Here is a 25,058-nt window from a genome sequence, read left to right as displayed (position 1 = left end):
TTCTTCTAACGCCACTTCTTCAAAATAGACTCGCCCAGGCCGTGGTAATTTGTGGAAGAGCCACACTCAAGGGGCCAAAGAGCCGCATGTGGCTCGCGAGCCACAGTTTGCCGACCACGGCTCTAGTCTAATCTTACATAATGACGGAAACTGCTAAGTAGTGAGTTGGGGTCACAAGCTCCCTCTGGTCCAACCAGCCAGGTCTCCTTTCATTTTGTGGAGAAGCACTACTGATTTGGGAAAAGCCACGTTGCTTCTGCCCATAAAAATGTGTGAGCGATGGAAGCTGCAGCCAGAGCTTAGAGGAAAGGCCTGGAAGGGTCTAACCTAATGCTCTGCTTAATGTAGGCTGCACAGAGAGGGAAATTACTTTTTTTTTTTTTTTTAAAGCAAGGTCAGCTTTGCTCAGGTACCAACCAAAGTTTGGAAGCTACACATCTGTCCGTGAATCAGGGAGGTCAAATACAAAATGAAGGCACAGCAAGTTTTAATTTATGCCTTTGTTTTCAGCCTCTGTCAGCCTTCTTATCTGTCTCAAACCCAGGCCACTCTTGACTACCCGACTGCCCTCTGATTACTTGCTTCCCAGGATAGTGAGAATTCTGTGGTGGGAGAACCCTACCATTCCCTCTTGTTCAAGTGACCATGGCAAACTCCTCAGCCGCTCGGCCCCTCCCCAGGAGATCTGTGACCTGTGAAAGGGGCTAGGAGTGTCACATACTAGCTTCTAGCCGCCACCTCCTGCGTCTCAAACAACACTTCCCATAACTACCTCGGACAGGCTGCCGGCTGCCCCATGCCCTGTGGACACCTGCACTCTCAAGAACCGCCTTTCTCACCTCCGCAGTTTCCAAAACACTTCCACGTACATCATCACGTGGGATCCCTTCAATAAGCCAATACATGCCTCGTTTACTCAACTCAGACCCAAGGGAGTGAAGTGCCTTCCTTGCCCAAGGAGACTTACATTGACAAGTTAGTCACTCTGTTGTTTCTCGTCAAAGCATATAAATTGACAAGTTGTCTGAGGTCACAACTTGAATTAGTGGCAGAGCTGAGACTAGAATCTGGGTTTTCATGGGCTTCCCCCAGGGCAGGAATGAGAGGGGAGCAGTGGGGTGTGGGGGACACAGTCCTTTTCCCACAGAAGCCAATGTGATGCCTTCTGATGGCTGTGTGGGCCCGCACCTGGCCAAACAGGTGGCCTTGTACCAAACCCCCTGTCCTGCACCATGCTTCTTGGAAAGAGAACAGCTCATCAAACATGGGACACACCGCTGGGGAGACCAGATGCTCCGGGGAGTGACTTGGACTCGTCCTAGGGTTCAGTGTCACCGATCACTGTCATTACCCAGCCTCGTGTACTGCTGTAATGACTGAGGACCACAGCTACTTCCACAACCTTATCGTAAATCTCAGCTCTCTCTTCAGTCTCTTTGTGATATTTAAAATGTTAACCCCGCTGCCCCAGCGCTGTGGCCCTCTCTTCCTCCCTCTCCCCAGGCGGTTCTCCCCACCTCGGGATTAGTCCTACTTTTCCTCCAGATCCTGCTTCTGCCCACAGAGGAGCACAAAGACCTAACCTGGAAGCTCCCTCCTCTAAGCTGTTTGGCTATTCTTGAGTCACAGTGGTTGGCATTTCAACAGCTCCACACACAAAAAAGAGATTTCATGAAACACTCTACGAAAATAATTGCACGGAGTCCTTTGTTTCTCAACTCCTCTAATCCTTTTCGCAGCGATGGCCACCATAATTAAGTGCAATATTCTGGTGTCAAACTAAATTCACAGCTTTGATAAATATTAGGCGATTAAGCTATTTATAAGATATGTAATTTGAAAATCTGGCGTTTCACGTGCTATGATTATTTCTTCTCCTGAAGACTAAGTGCTTAGCCACACGGAAGGCTCTGCCAGGAACGGGAATTAATAAGGATGTTCACTTGTGAGTTTCAACTATTTTCACATCTCAGATGCGTTGAGAGGAAGTCTCTCTGTGGCAAAGCGAAGTGAGGGAGAGGGAGCAAAGCCCTTGCAAATGGAGTGATTACATGATGTTTTTGAAAACAAGCCTATCCCACTGTGATCAGTTTCCCCGCAGACCTGAGCCGGGGAGGCCCGCCCCCCCTGGAAGCCCCCACCCCCCGCCCTTCTCCCTCGTTAACCCGCCCGCCGGCAGCGCCCCCTGCGGGGCGGAGGCCTACCAGCAGGTCCACCATGTTGGGCTTGTTGTTCCGCAGCGTCTTCACCGCGTGGAACACGTCCACGGTGCGCTGGTGCCGCAGCATCTCGCACACGATGCTGATGGCGCAGAAGGTCCCGCTGCGGCCGCCCCCGTTCCTGTGAGGACAGAAGCCAGATAGTTGGACCCTGTCTGTCTTGCATCGCGCCCCTTAAGCCCCGAGCACCGGTGGTGGTGCAGCTCAGGGCTGGGACCCTCCACCTGGGCCAACCTGCTCATGAAAGCGGACGCAGCTCGTGCTGTGCTGGAGGCAGGAACTGGAACGCGCGGTTCTCCCAACCTCACCGCAGCCCTAGTTTACATAATTTAATATAGCACCTTATCGATTTCTGCAGGGAGGGCCTACCTCGGAAATTTTTCAATGAGCACCTCCGTGTCTCAGATAAAGCTGGTGACAGGTGTGGGTTCTGCTCAAAGATGGACTTGGCCTTCTAAATACCCATTAGTATTCCATTATTTACCTCTAAAACATAAGGGCTCTTTTTAAATCAAGCTTTTAATTTTGAACTAAGTTTAGACCTACAAAATTGTTGCAAAAAGAGCACCGAGCGTCCCGCCTTCCCCTGCTGTGGACATCTTACATAACCACTATCCATCAAGCCAGGAGGTTGATGCGGTGGTAGAACGATTGCTACACTGCGGACCTCAGTCATGGCACCAGCTTTTTGATGCATGTCCTTTTCCTGGTCCAGGATCCATCCCCGGATCCCTCCTTGCATTTCATTGTCATGTCTTCTTACTCTCCTCCCATCTGTGACCGCTCCTCCTTGTCTTCCTTGACCTTGACACTTTGGAAAAGTGTCATTTTTTTTTTTTTTTTGGAAATCAAAACAGAGAATGTAGATGTGGAAAGTAGCCATGATCCCTATCCGTAATTGGAGAAGTCATTATGAAATACAAACTGTAGACTGACATTCATTTAGGTTTGTCTGATGTTTTTTTATGATAGGAAATGGGGTTATACATTTTGGCAAGAAAAAACACAGAAGGGCTGTTTCATCCTTCAAGGGATTCTTGTTGAACTCACTGCTGCTGCTGATAAACCTGATCACTTATTAAGATGGTAGGTGTCTGGCAGATTTATTTTCACTGTGTAGGTGTTACCTTTCTCTTGGTAGTTAATAAACACCTTGGGAAAGATACTTTGGGATTACGCAAATATCTTGTTTCGCCTCAAAGTTTCACCTACTCATTTTAGCGTACATTGGCGGATCACATTGGTGGATCCCGTCTGCAACAATGATTACTGTGTTGCTTGCCTAATTGATTTTCTACCTCCCTCTCTCTTTCAACATTCTACTCAAAGAGAAGTGTCTCTTCTCCCCTGTTTAAAATTGTTATTTAGCTTATTTATTTTTATCATTTGTCAGTTTAGACTTATTAATTCTATTTTATGAGCTAAAATCCAGTAGTATAGATATTTATTTTGTTGCTGAAATTGTTCTAGCTCAGGCCATTAGACGCTCCATCAGATTGCTTCCGTGTTCTTTCGACAGCTTCTGTCCTTTTTTTGAGATGTCCTTACTTTCTGCAACCACAGACATTCCAGACTCATTCTATATGGTCCCTATACCAGCTCTAGAATCAACCAATCTAGGGATATTTTAAAAAATAAGCACAGGATCATTATCACAGCTAACATTAATACACATTACTGTTTTAATGTAACCAAGTTTCTAGTCACTGTTTAAATTTCTCAAGTTGTTTCTGATATTTTCTTATAGTTGTCTATTTCAAATCTACATCCAAGCAAAGTCCATGCATTGCATTTGGTTGAAATGTCTTGCAAGTTTATTTTAATCTATAGTTTTCTCTTCACTCTCTTTTTTTCTTGGTAATTTATTTCTTGAGGACCTAGGGCCATTTTTCCGTAGAGCGCTCATATTCTGTGTTGTTCTCATTCATTGTGCCTCTGAATATAATTTAACATGTTACTCTCTAATCCTGTATTTCCTATAAATTGGGAGTTAACTCCAGAGTTTCATAAGAATTTTAAATTTTCTGGATAAGGATGCCTTATAAGTATACTGTCATTAGGAAGTAGGCACAGATATAAAATTGTTCCTTGTTTTGTGATTTTAAGATTTATCATTGTGTTCAAATGTCAGCTTGATCAGTCCATTACTAAGTTTCAAAGCAGTTTTTAAAATAAAGTATAACATACCTTAAATTAAGTCCACGAATGCTAAGTATATATATCAATTAATTTTTACAAATGCATATGCCATGTAAACACCATTCAGATAAAAATACAGACTATGATCAGCCCCTGGGACCTCCCTCTTACTCCTTCCTGTCAATACCATCAATACTCCAAAGATAATCTCTGTTCTCACTTCTAGCATAAAACATTTCTTTTGGCCCTGGACTGTGTGGCTGTTGGTTGAGCATCGTTTTGTGCACTGAAAGGTCACCAGTTCGATTCTCAGTCTTGCTTATTTCACTTAATATTATCTGTGAGAGAATCATCCATATTGTATCAGTAATTTATTTTTTATGTTGCTGAAAATAATTATATTGAATATACTACTGTATAATTTATTTCTCTAACAGCTGATGAATGTTTGGCTGTTTCTAGTTTCTGGTATTATGAGTAAATCTGCTGTAAACATGTCTCATGGTTGCATACATGACTCACTTCTGTAGTCATATGTCTAGGAGCAAAAGAACTCAGAGAATGTATGTGCATTTAGCTTTAGTTAACACCTCCAAAACAGCTGTAGCATATTTACCTCCTACCAATAGCATATGGGAGTTCCAGTTACTCCACAGCTTCACCAACACTTGGTATTATCATTTATGTGTTTGTCTTCTAAATTCCAGCCATTCTGTTGAGTATGCACTGCCATCCGACTCTGATTTTAATGTGTATTTTCCCGAAAACAAATGGCACTGAGGACCTGTTCTATGCTTATCAGCCACTTGGACATTCTTTCTTCCTTTCTTTTTTTTAAAACCAAGTTTTTGTCAAGTGTTATGCCCAAACAACTGGGTTGTCTAGCCTTTTCCTATTGACTTGCTGTAGTTCTTAGGCATTCTGGCTATGAGTCCTTTGTCAGATGGATGTATCACTCTTTACCAGCTCTGTGTCTTACTTTTGCACTCTAATTGGTGTCGTAGGTAAACTTAAGTATTTAATTTCAATGAAATCCAACTCATCAATGTTTCCTTCATGGCTCGTGTTCTTTGTCCTGTGTAACACATCTTTGGTAACCTCATGGTCATGAAGATTTACTCCTGGAAATGTCACTGTTTTCTTTTTCACATTTTGGTCTGCAATCCATCTGGATATGATTTTTGTATGTAGTGTAAGGAGAGACACCAGGTATGTGGGCAGTCTTTCCCCGCTGCCTTGCAGTAGGTATGCTGTGGGATCTTTGTTGTACATCAGGTGACCCTGAGGTGTGGCTCAGTTCCTGGGTTTTCTCTTCTGTGCCCTTAGTCTATTTTCTGCCTTTGCACTGACACCACACTGCTTTTCCTCCATTAGCTTTTCACCCAGTGCTTTCAGCAGCTGTCGGCGACATTATCTACATCCATCATTTTCATCAAGGATTGCAAAATGGTAATATCTTACATTTCTTCTGGTTTTATTAGCTGGGAGATATGTATAAAGAAAAAAAAAAATCCCCTATTTGCTTATCGTGAGTATATGTGGCTTAATGAACCAATTTCACAGCCCCTGGAAGTCTGTCTTGGGCAGGGATGTTCTGCCCACAGCCATTAGGTGGCACTACATTATGCTAAAACAATGTCCTTACCTCAGAAGAATAGCAGGGAGCTGTTGTGGTTCAAAGCATTCTTTGCTGGCTTATACTGGAGGATACCAATTTAACCTAATTTTGTTTCTCACAACTAAAAGTCTTAGATTTAGATTTAAAAGCCTAAACAACAATAAACATTCTCACCAGGCCTGGGTCTCTTGGCCACCCCAATGTTAAGAGAGCAAGAGGTGCCCCATGGGAACCACAAGGACTTTATAATGGGGGAGAATGGCTCCCCCCAAAAAAGAAAGGTTTTTCTCACCAGAAGAAGGGAAAGAACAACAGATGCCCACCACCGTACACTACAGTTAAATAACAGCCCTCTGTTTTAGATGTCACATGGAAAGGTGACATAACTGCTTAGTTCTAGGGCCACAGCTGTGTCCTAGAAGATTATAGTCGGTGGTTGTCTCTGAGGTACAGTGATGTAAGGGATCCTTGTATCTTCCCCTCAGGCTTGTCTAGTGCCTCAACTTCCCCCACTGTGACTTAGTCCTTTGTATTACAGCACTTGCCCTTGTAAGGAAGCTACTAATCAAATTTGGTAACATGCATTATGCTCCTAGTTCTAGATGCTGGCGGACTCTAGATGCACAAATGGATATCTGCAAACTACTTTTAGTTTTTTTTTTTTTTAAACTTAATAGATATAATACAAACTCTAACTAAAATATCAATTTTCATTGCCAGGATTGTATCAACTCACACTGGTGACCCTCTGATCTTATTCTGATCAGAGGTTATATCTGGACTTGAAAGATATAAAAATGGGGTTGTGAGTTGTTCATCATTCCTTCTGGCATTTTCTTGGTAGAGATGTTTTTAATGAACTGGGTCCATGAAAAGGAAGGAGAAAGTAGTAAGGGGTGATGGCTTATAAACAGCTTTTCCGGGGACAAAGGATTAGGGTTAAGTGTGAATAGGTTCATAAGGTTCTTTCCAAGGAAATGCCAGTTTCCTACAGGCTGACATGCCACATTTTGACTTGAGAGGCAAGGCGGAGTTCTAGATTGTCAGAAGGTCTCCTAGGGCCCTGAGTGGGGGTGGCATGGCATGAGATATAGGCACAAGGTGCAGAGTAACCCAGGCCCTTAGCCAAGCTTGTCATTTTAATTAGGGTTAGTGGGCCCAGAGTAAAACTTTATTTTCCCTTCAATTTGGAAGAGATCTCATTGTATACTTCTAATGACATTCCACTGAAAGGAGACATAAGCTTAACACTTTAAGTTTCCACAAATTCTCTAAACATTTTCCCTAATTGCCATGACTTTCTAATTGCCTGCTCCATTAAGCCAATTCCAGCTGGCTGATTAGCTACATATCATCACCAATGAGAAAATGCAGGTGAAAGTGCTTCGAAAAGCATGGAAGTCTCTTTTCAGCAGCTCTTCATCTTGGCCGAATGTTAAAATTATCTAGGAGTTTAAAAACACACCAATGTGTGGGCCCCACCCCCAGCAATTTTGATTAAATTTGGCTGGGGTGTGGCCAGGGCATAGAAATTTCCCAAATGACTGTCAATGAGCAGCTAAGGTTGGGAGTCACTGCTCTGTGGCAAAGGTTCTTCCATTTCAGCACCTGCTAAAACTGGTGGCCTGGAGACCACACTTTGGAGACAATGGCTCTAACCAAATCTTCCCAGTATCTATATTTCCAGGCCAAAACCAAAATAAAACAAAAAACTCTCTTAAAACCACAAAGAAAAAAACACACACAGTTCCTTTGAAGCTTCTGACATGATTTCCAATAGAATCACCCACTATACTAGTGTGATGGCAAGCTAGCCCTGATTTGTAGTATTTGCTGATTTCTGTGATGTAGATTCTTTCACCTGGATGGTTTATCAAGTAACCAACAGTTTAGAAAGTTCAACCAGCTCAGAAAAGTCCCCCAAATTTTAACAACTGGTTCTCAAGAGCTGGTAGGAGCCTACTGGGCTAACCCACGTGTTTTTTTTTTTTTTTTTTTTGGGGGGGGTGTTCCCAATCACAAGGTCAGGGCTTGTTTTTATAGCAGTCACAGTCTGAGAAAATGCAGAATCAAAACATGCATATCTTGTTTTCTGCAAAGCAAACCAAACCTTCATCAAGTAGATCATCTCCTTTCACTCATATCTACTTATTTCTTCTCCAATTGTAGTGAAACAAGAGATAGTGAAATGGCAGGTAATGGAAGGTGGCTGGTCATTCCCAGACAGAGCTTTATCTCACACTTACAAGCAGTGCACAACCGTGCGGCCTTCCCCGCCATTGTATTCCTCCTGCCACTTGTCCACTTGGCGAATGAGCTTCAAGAAGGAGCGCTTGGACACAGGCGTGTCTCTGTACATCGGCCAGCCCAGGAACTGGAATTGCTGCACCATCCGATATCCATCTTGGGGCTGGAGAATCAGGCAATAACCAGGGAGCGAAAAGAAAACAGGCATTATTTACTTTATTGAATTCCAGTGGGCAGGTTCCACCTACTTGGTCGTCTCATCAAAGCAGGGCAATATTAAAGGAGAGGCTAGCCTATAAATAACAGAGGAAGCTTCTACTGGCCTGAGAGTTATGAGTTTTAATATTGAGGTGTTATAAAAAACCAGGTGTTTGAAATGACAGACCAGACAAATAAAAGTGAAGCCAAAGGCTTACGATTTTGCAAAAACCAAGTGAAAAATAACACACAACACGAACATTGACCACATTGTGTAGTAAATGGTAAAACGGCTCTACTTTAATTACTGGTAAATGAAAGGTAAAGGATAAATTACAATCAGGAGATGTTTGTGAGCTCAGGGTGTTATAGATTGCACTGCATTTCCTGTGAATATAATATGGTTTTGCTTATTGGTGTGAATCTTGCTGAGATATCAACAGTTAATTAATCTTTACTCATAGTTAAATAGAATTGCACTACTCAAGAAAATGTTAGAAAAGGCAACAGTTTTAACCTTTTGCACTCGGATGTCGAGTGTGACTTGACACGGTTAGCATCGGTAGCAGGAATCGAGAAAAAAGCAAGAGAGTGCAAAGGGTTAATCCGCCGTGGCTACACCATTTGCACTACATGTTCCGTGGCCCCCAGCAGTCTTGGACACAGGTGGTCACGCTTTTCTCGTTGACACACTTTCTTCGCCTGGCTGTTCCTTGTCCCTGACTGCTCTCTCCCCTCTGTATTGGCCTCCCTTTCTGATGGACCACGGCTCAGTCCTTGGGTCCCTTTCACTTTTGTCTCTCATTTGATGATTTCATGGCTTTAAATATTCCAATAAGCCATCAATTCATATCTCCAGATCAGACCTCTGTCCTCATAGATCCAAAGGCCAACTCAATATTTCCACTTAGGTGTTTAATGGTCATCTCAAACCTAGTATACTTCAAATTGAACTCCTGACTCTCTCTCCACGTATGACCCCCTTCTCCCCTGCAAGTGTCCTGTTGACACCCACCGTCTTCCCTAACTCAGTTCATGTCAATTCCATCATCTAGTTCTCAAAACCAAAATCTGGAGAGTCACCCTCAGATCCCTAGGAACCAAACTGCCAGAAAATCCTATTGGTTCTGCTGTCAGAATATACCGGAATCTCTCTATTTCTTACTACCTCCAACTGCTACCACTCTGTCCTGCCATTGTCATTTCTCACCTAGACTGTTATGATCGTCTCCCGATGGGCCTCTCTTAAAATCTATTCTCAACACAGAAGCCAGAGTACTCCTTTTCAAAGGTAAATTATATCATGCGATTCTTCTACTCAAACCCTGTAATGGCTCCTGATTTCCTTCAGAGCAAATGCTCAAATCTTTGCAGTGGACTGCAAGGCCCTGCATGATCCCTGCCACGCCTCTCCCCTACCCCCCAACCCCCCATTCCCTAGGACCTAGGTGATCATAGCTTACTGTGCTCCAGCCACATCAGCCTCTTTACTGTTCCAGAAACCCTCCCTCAGGGCCTTTGCACTGACCAGTACTTCTGCCTGGAGAGCTGACTCTGCGGAACGTTGGATGGTTCTCCCTCACTTCCATCAGGTGTTTGCTCACACTGTACATCTACTTAAGACAGAGCCTTGCTCTCCCTCTTGTTAATGCCCTAGCACTTTCTACATTCCAGCTTTTTTTTCTATAGCATTTATCAATTTCTAACATATGTCATTATGTCTGTTATATCCATTATTTATTGTTTATCACCTCCCATTAGAATGTAAGTTCCGTAAGGTCAGGGAGCTTTGTTTTGTTTACTGATATAGTCCATACTCCTGGAACAGCGACTGTCACAGAGCGGCACACTAAATATGCAGTGAATGAGAAAATAATGAAACCCCAATGTAAGTGATATTGGCTGTGGTTCTTACTCTGGATGCATTATAAATACGGAATATCCTGCTGATGATGTCTTCTTCTAAATCAGCAGAAACAAATTCCACTTGGATCGGGCCATGTCTGTGAACTCCGTTCTCTGGCCAGTACTGCGGACACAACTGAATTCAAAACAAAGAAACACAAGGTTATTTTAAGAATAAGTTTACTCTGAGCAGTTTGGATATGGTCCGTATTGACATTCAGTGGGTCTTAATACTTCCGTGATTCACTAAGTTTTATTTCCTTTCTCTCCTTTCCTTCAAGAAAGTAGACTTGCGGACTTTCTTGTTGGCTGATTCCTCAGCTCCACCTGTCCTTCTTCTAGTCCTTTTCCCTGCATTTTCTCAGAAAGCATCATTAAACTATGAGCGATTCTGTTTTCTGAGGACATGTGGATGCAATTTTACACACCCCATTGTAAGATTCCTTTTGCTGCTGACAGGAACTCTTACAAGGCCCTTGGAAGATGCCACTAGTTGCCATTAGAAGAGCTATGGTTCTTAAGATGACACACATACCTGCAAATACCCAAATCTCCATCTTCTCCTGGGCTTGCTTTGCAATTTGTAATCACTTTGGGAATAGGGCTATTCTGTGACAAGATACTGATAACAGTGCTGCACTGCATTTTTATGCTCTGGTCCAAACCCTCCCACTCTGTTCTAGAAAACCTGGTGTAATAAGAGTAAATGCTTTACCTGGAGGTGGCTTTAATAAAAACCACAATTTCCTAGAGTCTCACACTCTAGCTTTGGTGACACTAGGTTACTGGAACTTTTGTATGAATGGGATGTGATGCACAGCTCTATGTGGAAGAAGTGCAGCTGGGCATGGTGGCTTATGAAACTGGGACTTTCATTCTGTTAGCCACCATTCTATTAGCCACAGTGATAGAATACCCAAGATAGGTGAGAGAATACCCAAGATCTTTCCTTCTCACAAAGCTTTCCTAGCCCTAAGATCCCAAAAGGCATTTAAAGTTGGAAATTAAACTTCTTTTGGGGCATGATATTCCAGTGACACATTGGGTAGTATCATGTAACTTTTATCTTTCTGATTTACCAGAGGGACAAATAGCTGTGATGAGACAAAAAAGAACTACTTCGTTACTTTATAACCAGTTTCTATTGGGCTAAGAGCAGATGAAAAACATATCAGCTCATTTTAAGCAGAATGAAGAACCACAACAAGAGAATCTACTAGCTGAATTTCCTTTCTGATGACTTTTATTTTCCAAAGGATCTAAAAATCTTATTGTCAAAGGTTGCAACGGTTGATTTATATTCAAGATAATTTTCAGTTAATGGTGGGTCAACCTAAAGAGCAATCTTCCTTTATTATAAATAAGTTAGAAATTTGGACTTTAGATTAAAAATGAAAGTAGGGTAATTAAGGATACTTTCTTAATAGTATCTTAGAAATTACACTTATTTATTTTTAAAATGTATATTATATTAGTTTCAGGTGCACAGTCCAGTGATTAGACACTATATAACACTAAGTGATCACCCAGATAAATATAGTACCACCCAAGTTGGTGGGGCAGGGTCTAAGGCAGTGATGGCGAACCTATGACACGCGTGTCAGCACTGACACGCGTAGCCATTTCTGATGACACGCGGCCGCATGCCGAGGATGAAACATTTGCTGCTCCTGAGGATGAAACATTTGCAACTATAGTCTTGGAGTTAGTTTTTTCCTCAAAGTGACACACTACCCGAGTTATGCTCAGTTTTTTGGCGAAGTTTGACACACCAAGCTCAAAAGGTTGCCCATCACTGGAAGGGAAATCACCAGGGCAGGGAGAACAAGTCATAGCCAGGTTGATGTAGACTCAAATATGGCGCCCCCTGCTGGTTCTGTGGGGGAAGGGCTCAGAAAGGAAACAATGGCCTTTGCCAGCACTTCTGTCTGGGAAAAAGCTGCCCCTCCATCTCTCATCTTGATGCCAGACATTTTAGTTTCTACCCTTATGTCTCTGGTACTTTTCAAGGTGCTGACCAAGCACTGGAGTTCAGAGGGACAGAGTCTGAGTAAGTCTGTGCGGGGCCTTTTAAGAGGAACTGTCTGGGACTCCAGCAGCCTCCATCATACTCAGCCACAACCCCCGCTGGTTTTTACAGCCCCAAGTTATGGGGACTTCTCTTCTTGGCATTGGGACCCTGGGCTAGGGGGCCTGGTTTTGGGCTGGAACCCCTTGTTCTTCAGGGGGAATCTCCACAGCCAAGATATTCCTCCTACTTTTTATTTTCTACATCTCTGCCCCTCCTACCAGTCTTGATGTGGCTTCTTTTTTAAATCATTAGTTGTAGGATTTCCATTGAGCTAGATTTAAGGTGGTTCTGAATAATGGTTGTTGTGTAATTTAGTTGTATTTAAAAAAATATATTTTATTGATTTTTTACAGAGAGGAAGGGAGAGGGATAGAGAGTCAGAAACATCGATGAGAGAGAAACATCGATTAGCTGCCTCTTGCACACCTCCTACTGGGGATGTGCCCGCAACCAAGGTACATGCCCTTGACCGGAATCGAACCTGGGACCTTTCAGTCCACAGGCCGATGCTCTATCCACTGACAACAGTTAGGGCAAGTTGTGTTTTTGATGTGGTTGTAGGAGGATGTGAGTAGCACATTTCCCTATACCTCTATCTTGACCAGCCATTTATTTATTTTTAAATAACGCTCTCATGAAATGTTCCCTTCCTTACCAGCACTTCCTGGCGACAAGTTATAAAACTGCCTTATCAAACTATAGCATGCTAATATTTATTTTCTTTTTGATATCCAAATGTACCCACTGTTAAAATTAACAGGCATTGTGATGGGAAGCCGAGATGGTAATAAAATCCGAACATGCACAGTTGAACTGTTCTGCCCATTTTACTCCTGACTGAGCTAGCTTTGCTTTTTGCTTCTTCTCTCAGTTCAAACCCAGATCAAAAGCTTGTCATTTACACCCAAGAAATATGAATGGCCCAGGCTGACGTCTGGCTCTTGCCACACTGCGTTCTGCACTTTGCCCAAGTAAACCATGTATAAAATGGCTTAAATGGTGTATAACACATCCATGAACCGGACCTATAAATACTTAAAATAGTTGAGTGCTATTCTCGTACGATTGCAAAGCCTTTAAGTTCAAATGCTCAGTTTAGTGTTCTCTAAAAGACTGACTCCCAGGAGCCTCTTTTCTCTCACTCTGAAAATCAGCTCTGTCTGCTGAATGGAATTACTGTCTCTTTGTCTCTCCTCCCACTGGCCAGGCAAGGCTTGGTTTCAGTCCAGACAGTTTGGGTTTAGAATGCAGCTTCGGAATTCAAACACTGCTGTTCAAAGAGAACACACAGAAATCACTAATGCCTGGCTCACTAATATGAACAAAACAGTACATCACAGGACCCACATTAGGGGGAAAAGAATGTTTCTGAAGAGGGATCAAGCCCTTTATCCTAGAACTGTCTATGACTAAGGACTCCTGAATTAGGGAAATTTAACCCTGGACACTGCGAGTTAGAAAACCAGGATCCGTGGTTCTATTTTGAGTTGTGTCTTTGAAGCTCCCTTAGCTGCGGTTGTGTTTTTAAATGGCTGCAATCTATCCTCCGGAGAGGATCCATGGGGGAAGACCTAAAACATTTTAACCTTCTTAAGCAAAAAGGACTAGATGAGGACAAGGATTGTCATTATTATTTCATAAACGTTCAGGCTACAGCCCTCATAATATAATCTAGTATCTCAAACATAATTAAAAACATTACAGCATTAAAGTGAATTCCATATCATTTATGGCAGATTGATGGCAATAAAGTAGATTTTAGGAAGGGAAAATCTTATCAATCTTATCCACTTTGGATGCTAAAATAGTCAGGCCTTTTTATTTTATTTATTTATTTTTTTAAAGAATTTGTCTCTATTATATAGGAAATAAATTCAGTTCCAGAACAAGTTTATTCTTAAAACACGCTAAGTTCAAGCTTAGCATAACTGTCATGACAGTTAAGCCTGTGATTGGTATGGCTGTATCTTAAAGCAATAAATTCAGCTCCTAAATGGCCACTGTGCTAATGCTCGCCTGACAAGTCTCTTTAAGAAAATGTTTTTAAACCCCATTACTAATATCAAGTCATTACTGTCCATTCTATCTTTTTTTTATGTTTAAGAAGAGGAGCTATGAAAATGTCTCATTTATCATTCTGAGCTTCTCTTATCTTCAAGTCCCAGTTTTATTTCTTTTTAATATCTTTATCAAAGAGTTGACACAACTAATTGCTCTCCCTTAAAATTGCCTGCCACCGCATCATGGTACGATCCCTGATGGGATCAAGAGCTGGGTTAGATGCTGACATCCATCACGGCTTCTGGCTTGCTCGCTCTGATTTTGGCTGTGTGACATTCCTCTTCCTGTTCCGCTCTGACTCTGCCCATTACCTTGATCTCCCTCCAGTCAGTATTTCCATCCTTTCGGACTCCGTCTTGCCCTCTCACTTCCACCATCTGTAATTCCAGCCTGTCTTTGGGTTTCAGACGACTTTCTGCCCCAACCCCTAATTCCATCTGATTTTTAACGTTGGTGTTTCAGCAGCTCCTGTTCTCAGTCCTCGCCGGGCTTTTGTGACCTGGCACTGGAGGCCACACTTTTCAATGTGCAAACAAAGCAAACACAGATTTACCCCTGGGCACGAGCTCTGGCTGTAATAACTCATGAGTCTCACCTGGGCCGGATCCACATCATTCAGCATAACCACAGACGTGCAGTGATAATCCAGGACCAGTCTCCAGAAGTCTTTCACTGTGTTTGGCAAAGGATGCTGGGTGACTATAAAAGCGGAAGGCTGTTTATAGCTCTGCAAACACACAAGAAAGATCCAAATATATCAGAAAATATGAAGGGAAGAAGCTAACGATATTTTATATGCATATAAATTTGTGACATAAAACACTGAGCATATTTAACAACTGTTGAATTCTATCACCATTGTCAATGCCAAAACAGACTAAATATAAACTTATCTGCAGAATAGTAATGATAAAATATTCTCACTTTGACACTAAGAACACAAGAGCATTTCATAAAATTTTTGCTGTCTCTAGTAGAAAAGCAATATTGGCCTTATACATAATGGGTTCCCCCCCCTCTCCCCACTGCCCGAGGAATAAGCTTTTGGCTTTTGTCTAGGGCAGTGGTCAGCAAATTCATTAGTCAACAGAGCCAAATATCAACTGTACAACGATTGAAATTTCTTCTGAGAGCCAAATTTTTTAAACTTAAACTTTTTCTAATGCCACTTCTTCAAAAGAGACTCGCCCAGGCCGTGGTATTTTGTGGAAAAGCCACACTCAAGGGGCCAAAGAGCCGCAGTTTGCCTACCACGGGTCTAGGGCTTGGGAGTTAGATCTCAAAGCATTTAAAAAATTTAACCCCTTTTTGTCAGTAACTAATAGGGATATCTTAGTAGGCAGCACATAAATGTTTTGCTCCCAGGCTGACCTTCAGTGTACTCATTGTTCAATACAATGCTCTACTTCTGTCGTTAGGTCTAGCTTACTTGGCACTTAACTGATTTTTTTGACTGTTTCCTTGACCAGGCTCTGAAACAGGCGTCCTCAAACTACGGCCCACGGGCCACATGCGGGTGTTTTTGCCGTTTTGTTTTTTTACTTCAAAATAATATATGTGCAGTGTACATAGGAATTTGTTCATAGTTTTTTTTTTAAACTATAGTCCGGCCCTCCAACGGTCTGAGGGACAGTGAACTGGCCCCCTGTTTAAAAAGTTTGAGGACTCCTGCTCTGAAAGAAGCATGGTACTGTCTCCTTATATGATGATGAATTTTTCCATCTCACTCTGTATTTCAATTTCTATTTTATATATTTTTGAAGCCATAATTTTAGTGTAGCATTGCTATTTCTTCTGAGTGCATCAAACATTATTTCTTACTAAATGACTCCATAAAATAAGTCATCTTATCTTTTTTAAAGTTACCTTTAAAGTCTTTTCTTTTTACCCTCAAGCCTATTTTGCCTGCTAATAATGCAGCTACTTTCACTTCCTTCTAGCTAGTATGTAACCAGATTTTTCTATTTCTTCTTTTCTTTCAAATTTTAGTATCCTTTTCTTTTAGCCAATTCTCCTATATTATCAAGTAAGATTTTAATAATCTTTTTAATAAGGAAAATTTAACTTTATTTTAAAAATATGTATAATTAAGCCTTGGGCAGTGTGCTCAGTTGGTTGAGCATTGTCCCATGCACCAAAAGGTCTCAGGTTCAATTCCGTCAGGGCACATGCCTGGATTGTGGGGTTGTGGGCTCAACCCCAGAGGCAGCAGATCGATGTTTTTCTCTCTCTCTCTCTCCCTCTCGCCCTTTCTCTCTAAAATCAATAAAAACACAATTAAAAACATGCATAATTAAAATAGCTCTGCTTTTCCTAAAAATCTTTCCTTGTCATTTATGTGTGTGATGGTGCTACTTATTTTGCCACAAAAGGATGCATATGCTTTTTACTGCTCTGGAGAGCCTCAAACAAGTTTTTACTGATATCACAGCAATAGAATTAAAGCTTCCATGTTAGCACTAAAAATATCCATTCACATTTCCCACCAATTGAATAGCAAATGCTCATTCAGTTAGAAGGAAACAGACTGACAGGAAGTAATGAGCTGTGTACTATCTGTACTGACAGGCAATTCCCCCCCCCCCCCCCATGTTAATTACTGCCTGAATTAGGAAGAAAGGGCACTAAAATAATGTTGCAAACCATATTATCCCACTTCATTGCCACAGTGACCTAAGAGCTGTCTCTTGCTCTCTGGCCAGCAGGTTAAAAATGTAAGTGCTCAGAGAGTAAATGGGACATGATTCATTTATCAATACGTTAGGACTAGTGGTTTCCGAGAGACCAAGAATGTTTGCATTGACGGGAAAACATATATGGAGTCTGAAATGCACTTTGCAGAAAAAATAGTTTCTGTCTTTAAAAAAACAACACCTCAAAGAGCAAGGGCAGATGCGTCTAAGGAGACCCAGGCGGCACTTAGTCATTTCCCAGTTGCTGCCCCTGGAGAAACATCTCCCCGTTTCCTTCTGAGGGAAGGTAGGTGGGCTTACATCCATGAGAGCGGCGTTGATGTAGTTGCTGCTCTCCCCGTCGATGGTGATGAGGAAAGGCAGGCAGCGGTCCGGAGGCAGGATGTCCATGCACCGGTTTTTCTCATGGTTCCGGGGCAGAAGCGCGATGCTACAGTCTTCCACACGCAGTGTTGGCGTGACCATGTTCAGGGTCTGTGTGATAGAGTGCAGACAATGGAGAAGACACTGGATAGCACACTGTCTTAATGCAGACTGCAGCACAGCCAAGTTTCCTACAGCTGAGTACAAGATCATCCCCTCCTCTACCTCCGCCATTGCCCCACTCACAGTTATATTTTTATTTCTCTTTCTCTCCTTGGATTTTGTCTATAGATAGTGCCCATCAGACATAAGGGCCATTGAGTGTAATGAGGGCTAGACATCTGGGCACTTGGGAGTAGAAGGTTGGGTAGAATTGGTCTAGAGCCAGGTACATTTAGACCGAATGTGAGGATGAGGAACTCTTGCCTGAATATAGTATCTTGCTGGTTTTGGCTGCACCCCGGGGCATTATGGGACTACCTGGTGTCTGCCTTTGAAGTGGGGAAATGGCACTGCTAGACCAATGGTTCTCAAAAAGTAACTTTGCCCCCATGGGACACAGGCAATGCCCGCACACATTTCTGGTTGTCACAACTGATGTGGTGGAGGTCTTCTGGCATCCAGCTGGTAGAGTCCAGGGATCCTACATGACAGCCCCACAGCAAAGAATTCCCCAGCCCCAAATATCAACAGTGCTGAGGTTCAGGAACCCTGTGTTGCCTCAATGATTCAAGATCTGACTTAGATACATTTCTTGAGGAGCAAAGTCACAGCCACTCGCCTCTCCCTTTAGCGTCACTTACCCGGAACTCCTCCTTAATCTGGCTTGAATTTGTCTGTGGGTCCAGTTTGTTCATGTCGTAATACAGAGACCGAACTTGGGAGGCAGGGATGGAGGTGTCTCCACAAAGACAGGCTTCTAGGATGGCGTCATGGATAAACACATATTGCTCCTGGTAAAGCAGAGGGGACTGGTTAGTAACAGAGAAACCAAGGTGCCTGAGAGATTGAGACAGAGAAAGAGGAATGGCAGCCCCACGTGGTCAAGGAAATGGACCAGTGTTCTGAGAGAGATCCCGTGTGAGAACCTGACAGCTGGGAGAGGGGTATTCCCCACGTGGCACAGCTGGCACGGTTACTGAAAGGCCACACGTGACAGCTTAATGGGAGGAAGAGTCAAACGGGCTCAACCTGTTTATATGGACCGATTAAAAGCAATCGGACACTGATAAATACTAGAGCAAGCACTGTGATGCTAGAGTAACTATGGCTAAACTACTTTGGTAATTCTGATCCCACGGGTTTGAAACTCAGTATTTCAGATGAGGAAATGAGCAGAATCTTATCTATCTATGATAAAAAAAGAATTTGCCAACCAAATTAATAATGCAGAGAAGGTATAGGGAAACTTGACATCATAGTGAAAAACCAGTTCTGAGCACTTAGAACTATTTACTTTGAAATATTAATGAATGTGATAATTACGAAAGTCTTTATGTGTCCAGAGAAGGGCTCTTGTTTGTAGGTTACAAGTCCACAGTTTAAAAATAGGTCTTTAGACTGGCCAGCATGGCTCAGTGGCGACCTATGAACCAGAAGGTCACTGGTTCAATTCCCAATCATGGCATATGCCCGGGTTGCTGGCTTGATCTCCAGTGTGGGCATGCAGGAGGCAGCCAATCAATTATTCTCTCTCTCTTCATTGATGTTTCCATCTTTCTCTCTCTCTCCCTTCCTCTTGGAAATCAATAAAAATGTATTTTAAAAATAATAAGAATGGGTCCTCTAATTCAGAACTGGCACTGACTTTCTCTATAATTACTTACTAAAGTTTTACCATATTTATTATCAACTTTTAATTACATGAGATGCAAATGAGTCTCATTACTTTTTACTTTAATTTCTATAAATAACCAGGACTCTTAATTCTCAAAACAGCCACTGCTATTCAACATCACCTCAAAAAAGAGGAGCAAGTGGGAAAGTGGATGAGACAACATTTGATCAATTGTAAAGTATATTAAAAATACATTATCGCCCTAGCAGGTTTGGCTCAGTGGATAGTGTCGGCCTGCAGACTGAAGGGTTCCAGGTTTGATTCTGGTCAAGGGCACATGCCTGGGTTGTGGGCTTGATCCCCCGTAGGGGGCATGCAGGAGGCAGCCGATCAATGATTCTCTCTCATCATTCATGTTTCTATCTCTCTCTCTCCCTCTCCCTTCCTCTCTGAAATCAATAAAAATTTATTAAAAAAAAAACATCATCATTATCTTTAAAACAAAGAATTCCTACTCTAAAGAGAAAAAGACCAGGAAAATAGCATTTAAAGTATCTGCTATTTTTCTTTGTTAGCTAAAAAAATAAATAAATAAATTAGGGTTTCCGGTGCCTTGTGTAAACTTTATGCATAAACAAAATGTAATGGATTGTTTTTAGTTCTTCTTCTACTTCACAGATCATTTTCCAGGTGGCGAGTGTAATGCTTACTTAAAACAATCACATATTAGTAAAAATATGAATTTCCTAGGAGTGGGATCTAATTATTTTTCCTCAAAAGCTTAAATTCCTGATAAACTTTGAATTCTAGTTGATAGAAGTACTAGTTGGTACATAGTGCTTCTATAAAATGGGCAAATTCCCACGATACCAGGCCACTGGGAAGAATTTTTAGGGACCAGGAAAGGAACAAAATGTACAGATACGACCCTTGAGTCACTTGGCAACTGCCTGGCTATTCTCCGGCGTGACCTTGCCCTGGTTACCAGCTGGTTTAAAGGCATAATAAAAAGAAACGGAATCGGAAGCCTGAAGCCTTAATGCAGAGACTCCACTGGGCTCCTGGACCCAGAAACACGCGCAGATTTAGGCTCATGGCTACAGATTCTGTTCCCTGCGAGACTCGTGGCCTTTTGCGTTTATTTATGAAAGGAAAAACAAAAGGAAGCAGGGAGGAAGGAAAGAAAGGCTGCCAGGTGTATCACTTTTTCTTTTAGGGAGTTTTGGAGCGAGAACTGCCAGCGTTTCTTTTCTCCTTGGCTCTGGGGGGTGGGGACGCACCGGAGGCCCCAGGGGACCAGTTCAAGAGCTGATGGGGACGGATGGGGAGCACAGTACCTCCGTTTGCACCATGTTCACTCTCCGCGACCGCAGCTCCCTGACACAGTTATAGATGTCCACCACCCCTTCCCTTTCCGCCATGTCCAACATGATGTCGATAACGATGAAACAGCCGGTCCTCCCAGCACCAGCACTGAGTGGAGAGAGATGTCTATTAGAGGAGGAGAAGGACCCCTGTGCAGCTGCTTCTTTAAACAAAATTATCGTATTATGGCGAAATTCACATCACATAAAATGAACCATTTAAAGTGTGCAACTCAGTGGCATTTCACACCTTCACGATGGTGTGCAACCATTGCCTCCATTGGGTTCCAGAGCATTTTCCCCACCCAAAGGAGACCCACACCCACTGCCCTCTGTGCGTCCTTCCAGAGGCTCTGGGCATGCTACTCACCTGCAGTGCACCACCAATGGGCCTGAGTTGGGCGGGCTCTTCGATTTGACCTGCCGGACGAATCCCAGCAGCCCTGTGGCATGGTAAGGGACCCCGTGATCGGGCCAGCCAGTGAAGTGAAACTGTCTGATCTCTCGGATTTCATGAACGCCCCTCTGCCATTCCCAGTCAGCACAATGCAGGAAGAGAACAAAGGAAAACACGTGATGAGCAACCAGGAGAGCATCGGGTACCCCTCGGCAGTCAGTAAGCCTAGGGAGAGAAACCCTGGGTCGCTGGGAAGAAGGTCATTCTTAGATTTTATACGCACTTTGAAAACCTTACCACAGGCAGGAAGGTACTCGTGGGGTGGAAGGGGAGGTGATGTTTGGGGACAATGCTAATTGACAGGTGCAATTCCAGCAAATGAATGGATGGATCTCTTTGAGTCCTTGAAATTCCTTTTTTAAAAAGTAGACTCAGTGAAGAGTTTGTGTGTCACTTAGATCCTAAGGGTGAGGTGTGAGTTCACAGAGAAAGAGGCACAGAACAGGGACCTGTGTGCTCAAGAGATCAGCTACTAAAATGCAAGACCCTTGTTCTCTCTCTTCTGTATTCTGGTTCTTTTGTCCCGGGCCCTTGAGCAGTGTACACACTGTGGATGCTTAGAGAATGTCACTGGAAGAATGAATGAGGACTATTTCCCAACTACATAGGCCAGAGAACTAATTTTCATTTGCAATTCATTTTGTTAGATTTCTCTTTTTTAATCCGGGTAAACATTTAATCCATTCATCCATTCAGTGACCATCTGAGTGAATGCAATGCTTCCTTCAGGTATGACCTTAGGTGCTGGGGACACAGAGGTATTCAGACAGTGCCTCCTTTGTCCAGGTTGTTGCAGCTGGCTTTTGGAAAACAGGTATGTAAGCAAATATATATTTGCTAAAATTCGTTGTTGGATCAGTAAGTTGAAGTGGGCGAGGTGCCTGCCACTGAAGTGAAGGGAAGGCAGAAGAAAAGAACCTTAAGGTTTTGTTTTTAAAAAACTTACTCTTGTTTTGAGAATATTTTAATTGATATATATCCATCAATTTTTTTTTTCTAACCATGAGCCTATATTGTAATACTGTGTCTTAAAGCCAAAGTCTGTTTTTAAAACAACAATTACTTCCAGAATCAAGCCTGGATGTAAATTTGAGGTTAAATTGAATTTTCTCCTGTCTCATTTAGTGACTATTTACCATTTCTGTGTTAGTCCCTGAGTTTGGTTTTATTTATCATAACACTACCCACTAACCTTATCACATTCCCCATCAGTCATTGTTCACACATACTTATGAGCAGAGAAATTCAGAATTTTATGTGCTTTGAAAGATTGCAAGAGGATAACAATTATAGATTTTAAGATAAGACTTGCTTGCTGTAAGTGTATTAATATGTCTTAGTTTAATAACCCACAAAAGTTGAAGCTTTAGTACTCTTTGAAAATCATGCTATTCTTTAATGATGTTTAGGCATTAAGATATTAAGCTATCAGAGAGTCATGAATGAAAATCAACACTGTTATCTGCTACATATGCTCTGTGACCCCAAAGTAACATTACAAGGTGGTTAGGAGCCCACATTCCTTATTGCTGACACCATAGCCAGTCCCAAAGTCTCCATTAGAAGACAAAGGGTTGAGCTGGGTCACCCTCCAAATCCCTAGAGAGCTCCCCTAGCTTTAGGTATGACAACTTGGGTCAGTTGTGGTCCCACGCAGTGGGGATGCCTATAATACATATTTATTTATTTCAAGGACCACTGAAGGGCATTTCCCCCCATATACTGCTTTTCCTCTTAATTTTCATTTTTTGAGAACTTCCCCTTCTAGCTTTGCTAGATTTCAGCTCCAGCATTCCCAAGTCCCAAACTTCATCCATCATGAGATGGGCCCCCAACTGATCTCTTTAAGACTCACTTTCGGAGCAAGATAAATGTCTTTTTCCCAAAAGAAACCTCCACCCTAATACATGTTCAAGATTAGCAAAGGAAATTGCTTCTGCGTCAGTTCATTCGGGGGGGCGGGGAGGGAGTGTGTTTAAATCATGGATGTGATTAATGATCACAGTACAAATACTTCCCAATTTGATACCATTATATTTTTGTTTATTTTTCATTATAACAAGTATTAGTGCTATATAAAAAAGTAATATTCACTTAATTTTTCCATGTAATTTAATGGGAAAGAAGAACTCAAGATATACAATAGTGCCTAGAACAAAGTGTGTACTTAATAGATATCTGTGCATGCTTTGTCTTTGAGGCAGTAGGTTCATATTCCCACTGCCTCCTTTGAACCCCAAACACCTCCTAGGTAGAGAGAATTCGGTGGCCATTGTCAACTTCCTTTCTGCCAGGATAGACTGGGATAGATTCACCTGACAGCCGAGATCCACGGGGACTTTTAAGCTGTCTTCCTCCTGACACAGTGGACACTTTACCTTACTTAATATCTGTTTAGCTTTGAGTCATCAGCTACATGGGAAAGGAAAGATGACAGTCCCATGCAAAACAGGGCTTCACCAGTTTCAGATTGCAACGTGTTTGCTTGTTTTGCAGAGTGGAGCCCAAATCCATTTTTCACCTTCGGTCCCTTGATGCAACATATTCTCAGAATTGCAGGGCTCGCACAGTTTATGATTGACTGTCCCCGCCCCCCGCCCCATCCCCTTCTAATGAGAAAGTTTAAAATCTACAAGGAGTGCTCCATGGAAGTGCTAATGATTTGTTTTCCTTAAAGTTTCCAATTGCCCAGATAGAAAATCACAAACAGGTCATTTTAATTTCCCTCAGAGCCTGAAAAAGCTCCTCCTCCCTCCATTCCACCACCTCTTCGCTAGTTGTCTGGTGTCTAAAATAACTGGGTATTTCTAAAACACTTCTGTGTAACTGGGGAGGTAGGCGAGTATAATAAGAGGTTAAAAAAGAGCAAAGAAACAAACAAACCCTTCCGTTAGCATCAGAGACGCGTTTTCAGCTTATTAGAGAGCTGACTACTGTTCAAAGAACTTGATGTTGAAGTGATGGCTTTGGATGATTTTTTTAAAAAGAAAAAATATTGAGGATCTTTTATCACTATCTGTTTTAATGTAATTCATGAGCGCTCTTGCCAAGAGCTGTACAGAAATCCTCCCCCCAAACCTGCCTAAGATGGAAAAAAATAAATCGAAGTGTGAGGTTCAGAACTTGAAGAATTGAGGCAAGTAGAACTCCACATTCTTTGAAGTCCCCAACTCTCCTGCCTGCTTATTAAAAATGACAGGCTAAAAAAAATAGTATTAGAAACAGACTAAAATAAAATCTTTTCAGTCTTGTGATTCTCTGACAAATATGAATTTGAATCCCAAGATAGGTAGTTCAAAACAGAAGCATTAAATTAGCCAATAAACAGATGCTGCAATTTCCTTAAAACTGGTCTTGCTAACCCAAAAAGTACTAATATAGAGTAGAGGAGAAGGCCAAGAGCCAACTACCCAGCAGTCCATGGACAATCCAGGTCCTCCAAGAGGACCTGACAGTGTAAATGAGCACCAGCTTGCACTGAACAAATTCACAACAAAATTGCTATGCCCAGTGCAGGGCTGAGTTCTGGAGAAGCAGCTCTTGACACAAAGTCTGTGGACCTCAGACACAAAATCATGTGTCCCCTTCATCGGAGGCAAGATGAGGACTGGCAGGCAGAGTGTTTCTCAGCCACATCACCTCCACTTTCCCACAGCCTACCTGTGACACTTCTCTGGATGGACTGCAGTTTGCTTCACTTCCGGCCCCTCCCTATGTCAGCAGAAAGAGGGGGAATAAGGAAATTCCCTGTTATGCCCTACAGTGCTTCCCGGAGGAGCCCCATCCATGCACATGGGATGAGGCAGAGGAGAGCCAAGGCAGAGCATTCACGACCCACCACCAGCAAGTACAAAAGGCTGAGACCAGTATGGGAGTGAGTACGAATGGGGTGCTGGTTCATGCAAGGGTGTCCTATGTTTCCAGGTAAGTCACTTCTACCTGGAAG

General features: G+C 42.5%; 1 protein-coding gene across 1 annotated transcript in view; it reads right to left on the bottom strand.

Moving 5' to 3' along the window:
- PTPRM (protein tyrosine phosphatase receptor type M) overlaps positions 1 to 25,058 on the bottom strand; it is a 650,464-nt gene that overhangs the window by 6,926 nt on the left and 618,480 nt on the right. The window contains exons 23-30 of the mRNA XM_008159881.3: positions 21,026 to 21,180; positions 20,629 to 20,764; positions 18,318 to 18,467; positions 17,452 to 17,625; positions 15,054 to 15,185; positions 10,337 to 10,462; positions 8,223 to 8,386; positions 2,205 to 2,340 (exon numbers count right to left, since the gene is read on the bottom strand). Of these exons, the coding sequence (XP_008158103.2) occupies positions 2,205 to 2,340; positions 8,223 to 8,386; positions 10,337 to 10,462; positions 15,054 to 15,185; positions 17,452 to 17,625; positions 18,318 to 18,467; positions 20,629 to 20,764; positions 21,026 to 21,180 (1,173 nt within the window). The remainder of the gene's footprint in view (positions 1 to 2,204; positions 2,341 to 8,222; positions 8,387 to 10,336; positions 10,463 to 15,053; positions 15,186 to 17,451; positions 17,626 to 18,317; positions 18,468 to 20,628; positions 20,765 to 21,025; positions 21,181 to 25,058) is intronic.

This window comes from Eptesicus fuscus, chromosome 12 (assembly GCF_027574615.1).
Source record: "Eptesicus fuscus isolate TK198812 chromosome 12, DD_ASM_mEF_20220401, whole genome shotgun sequence".
Lineage (NCBI taxonomy): Eukaryota > Metazoa > Chordata > Mammalia > Chiroptera > Vespertilionidae > Eptesicus > Eptesicus fuscus.
The sequence above is the reverse complement of the archived record's forward strand: the minus strand, read 5'-3'. Positions and strand labels throughout refer to the sequence as shown.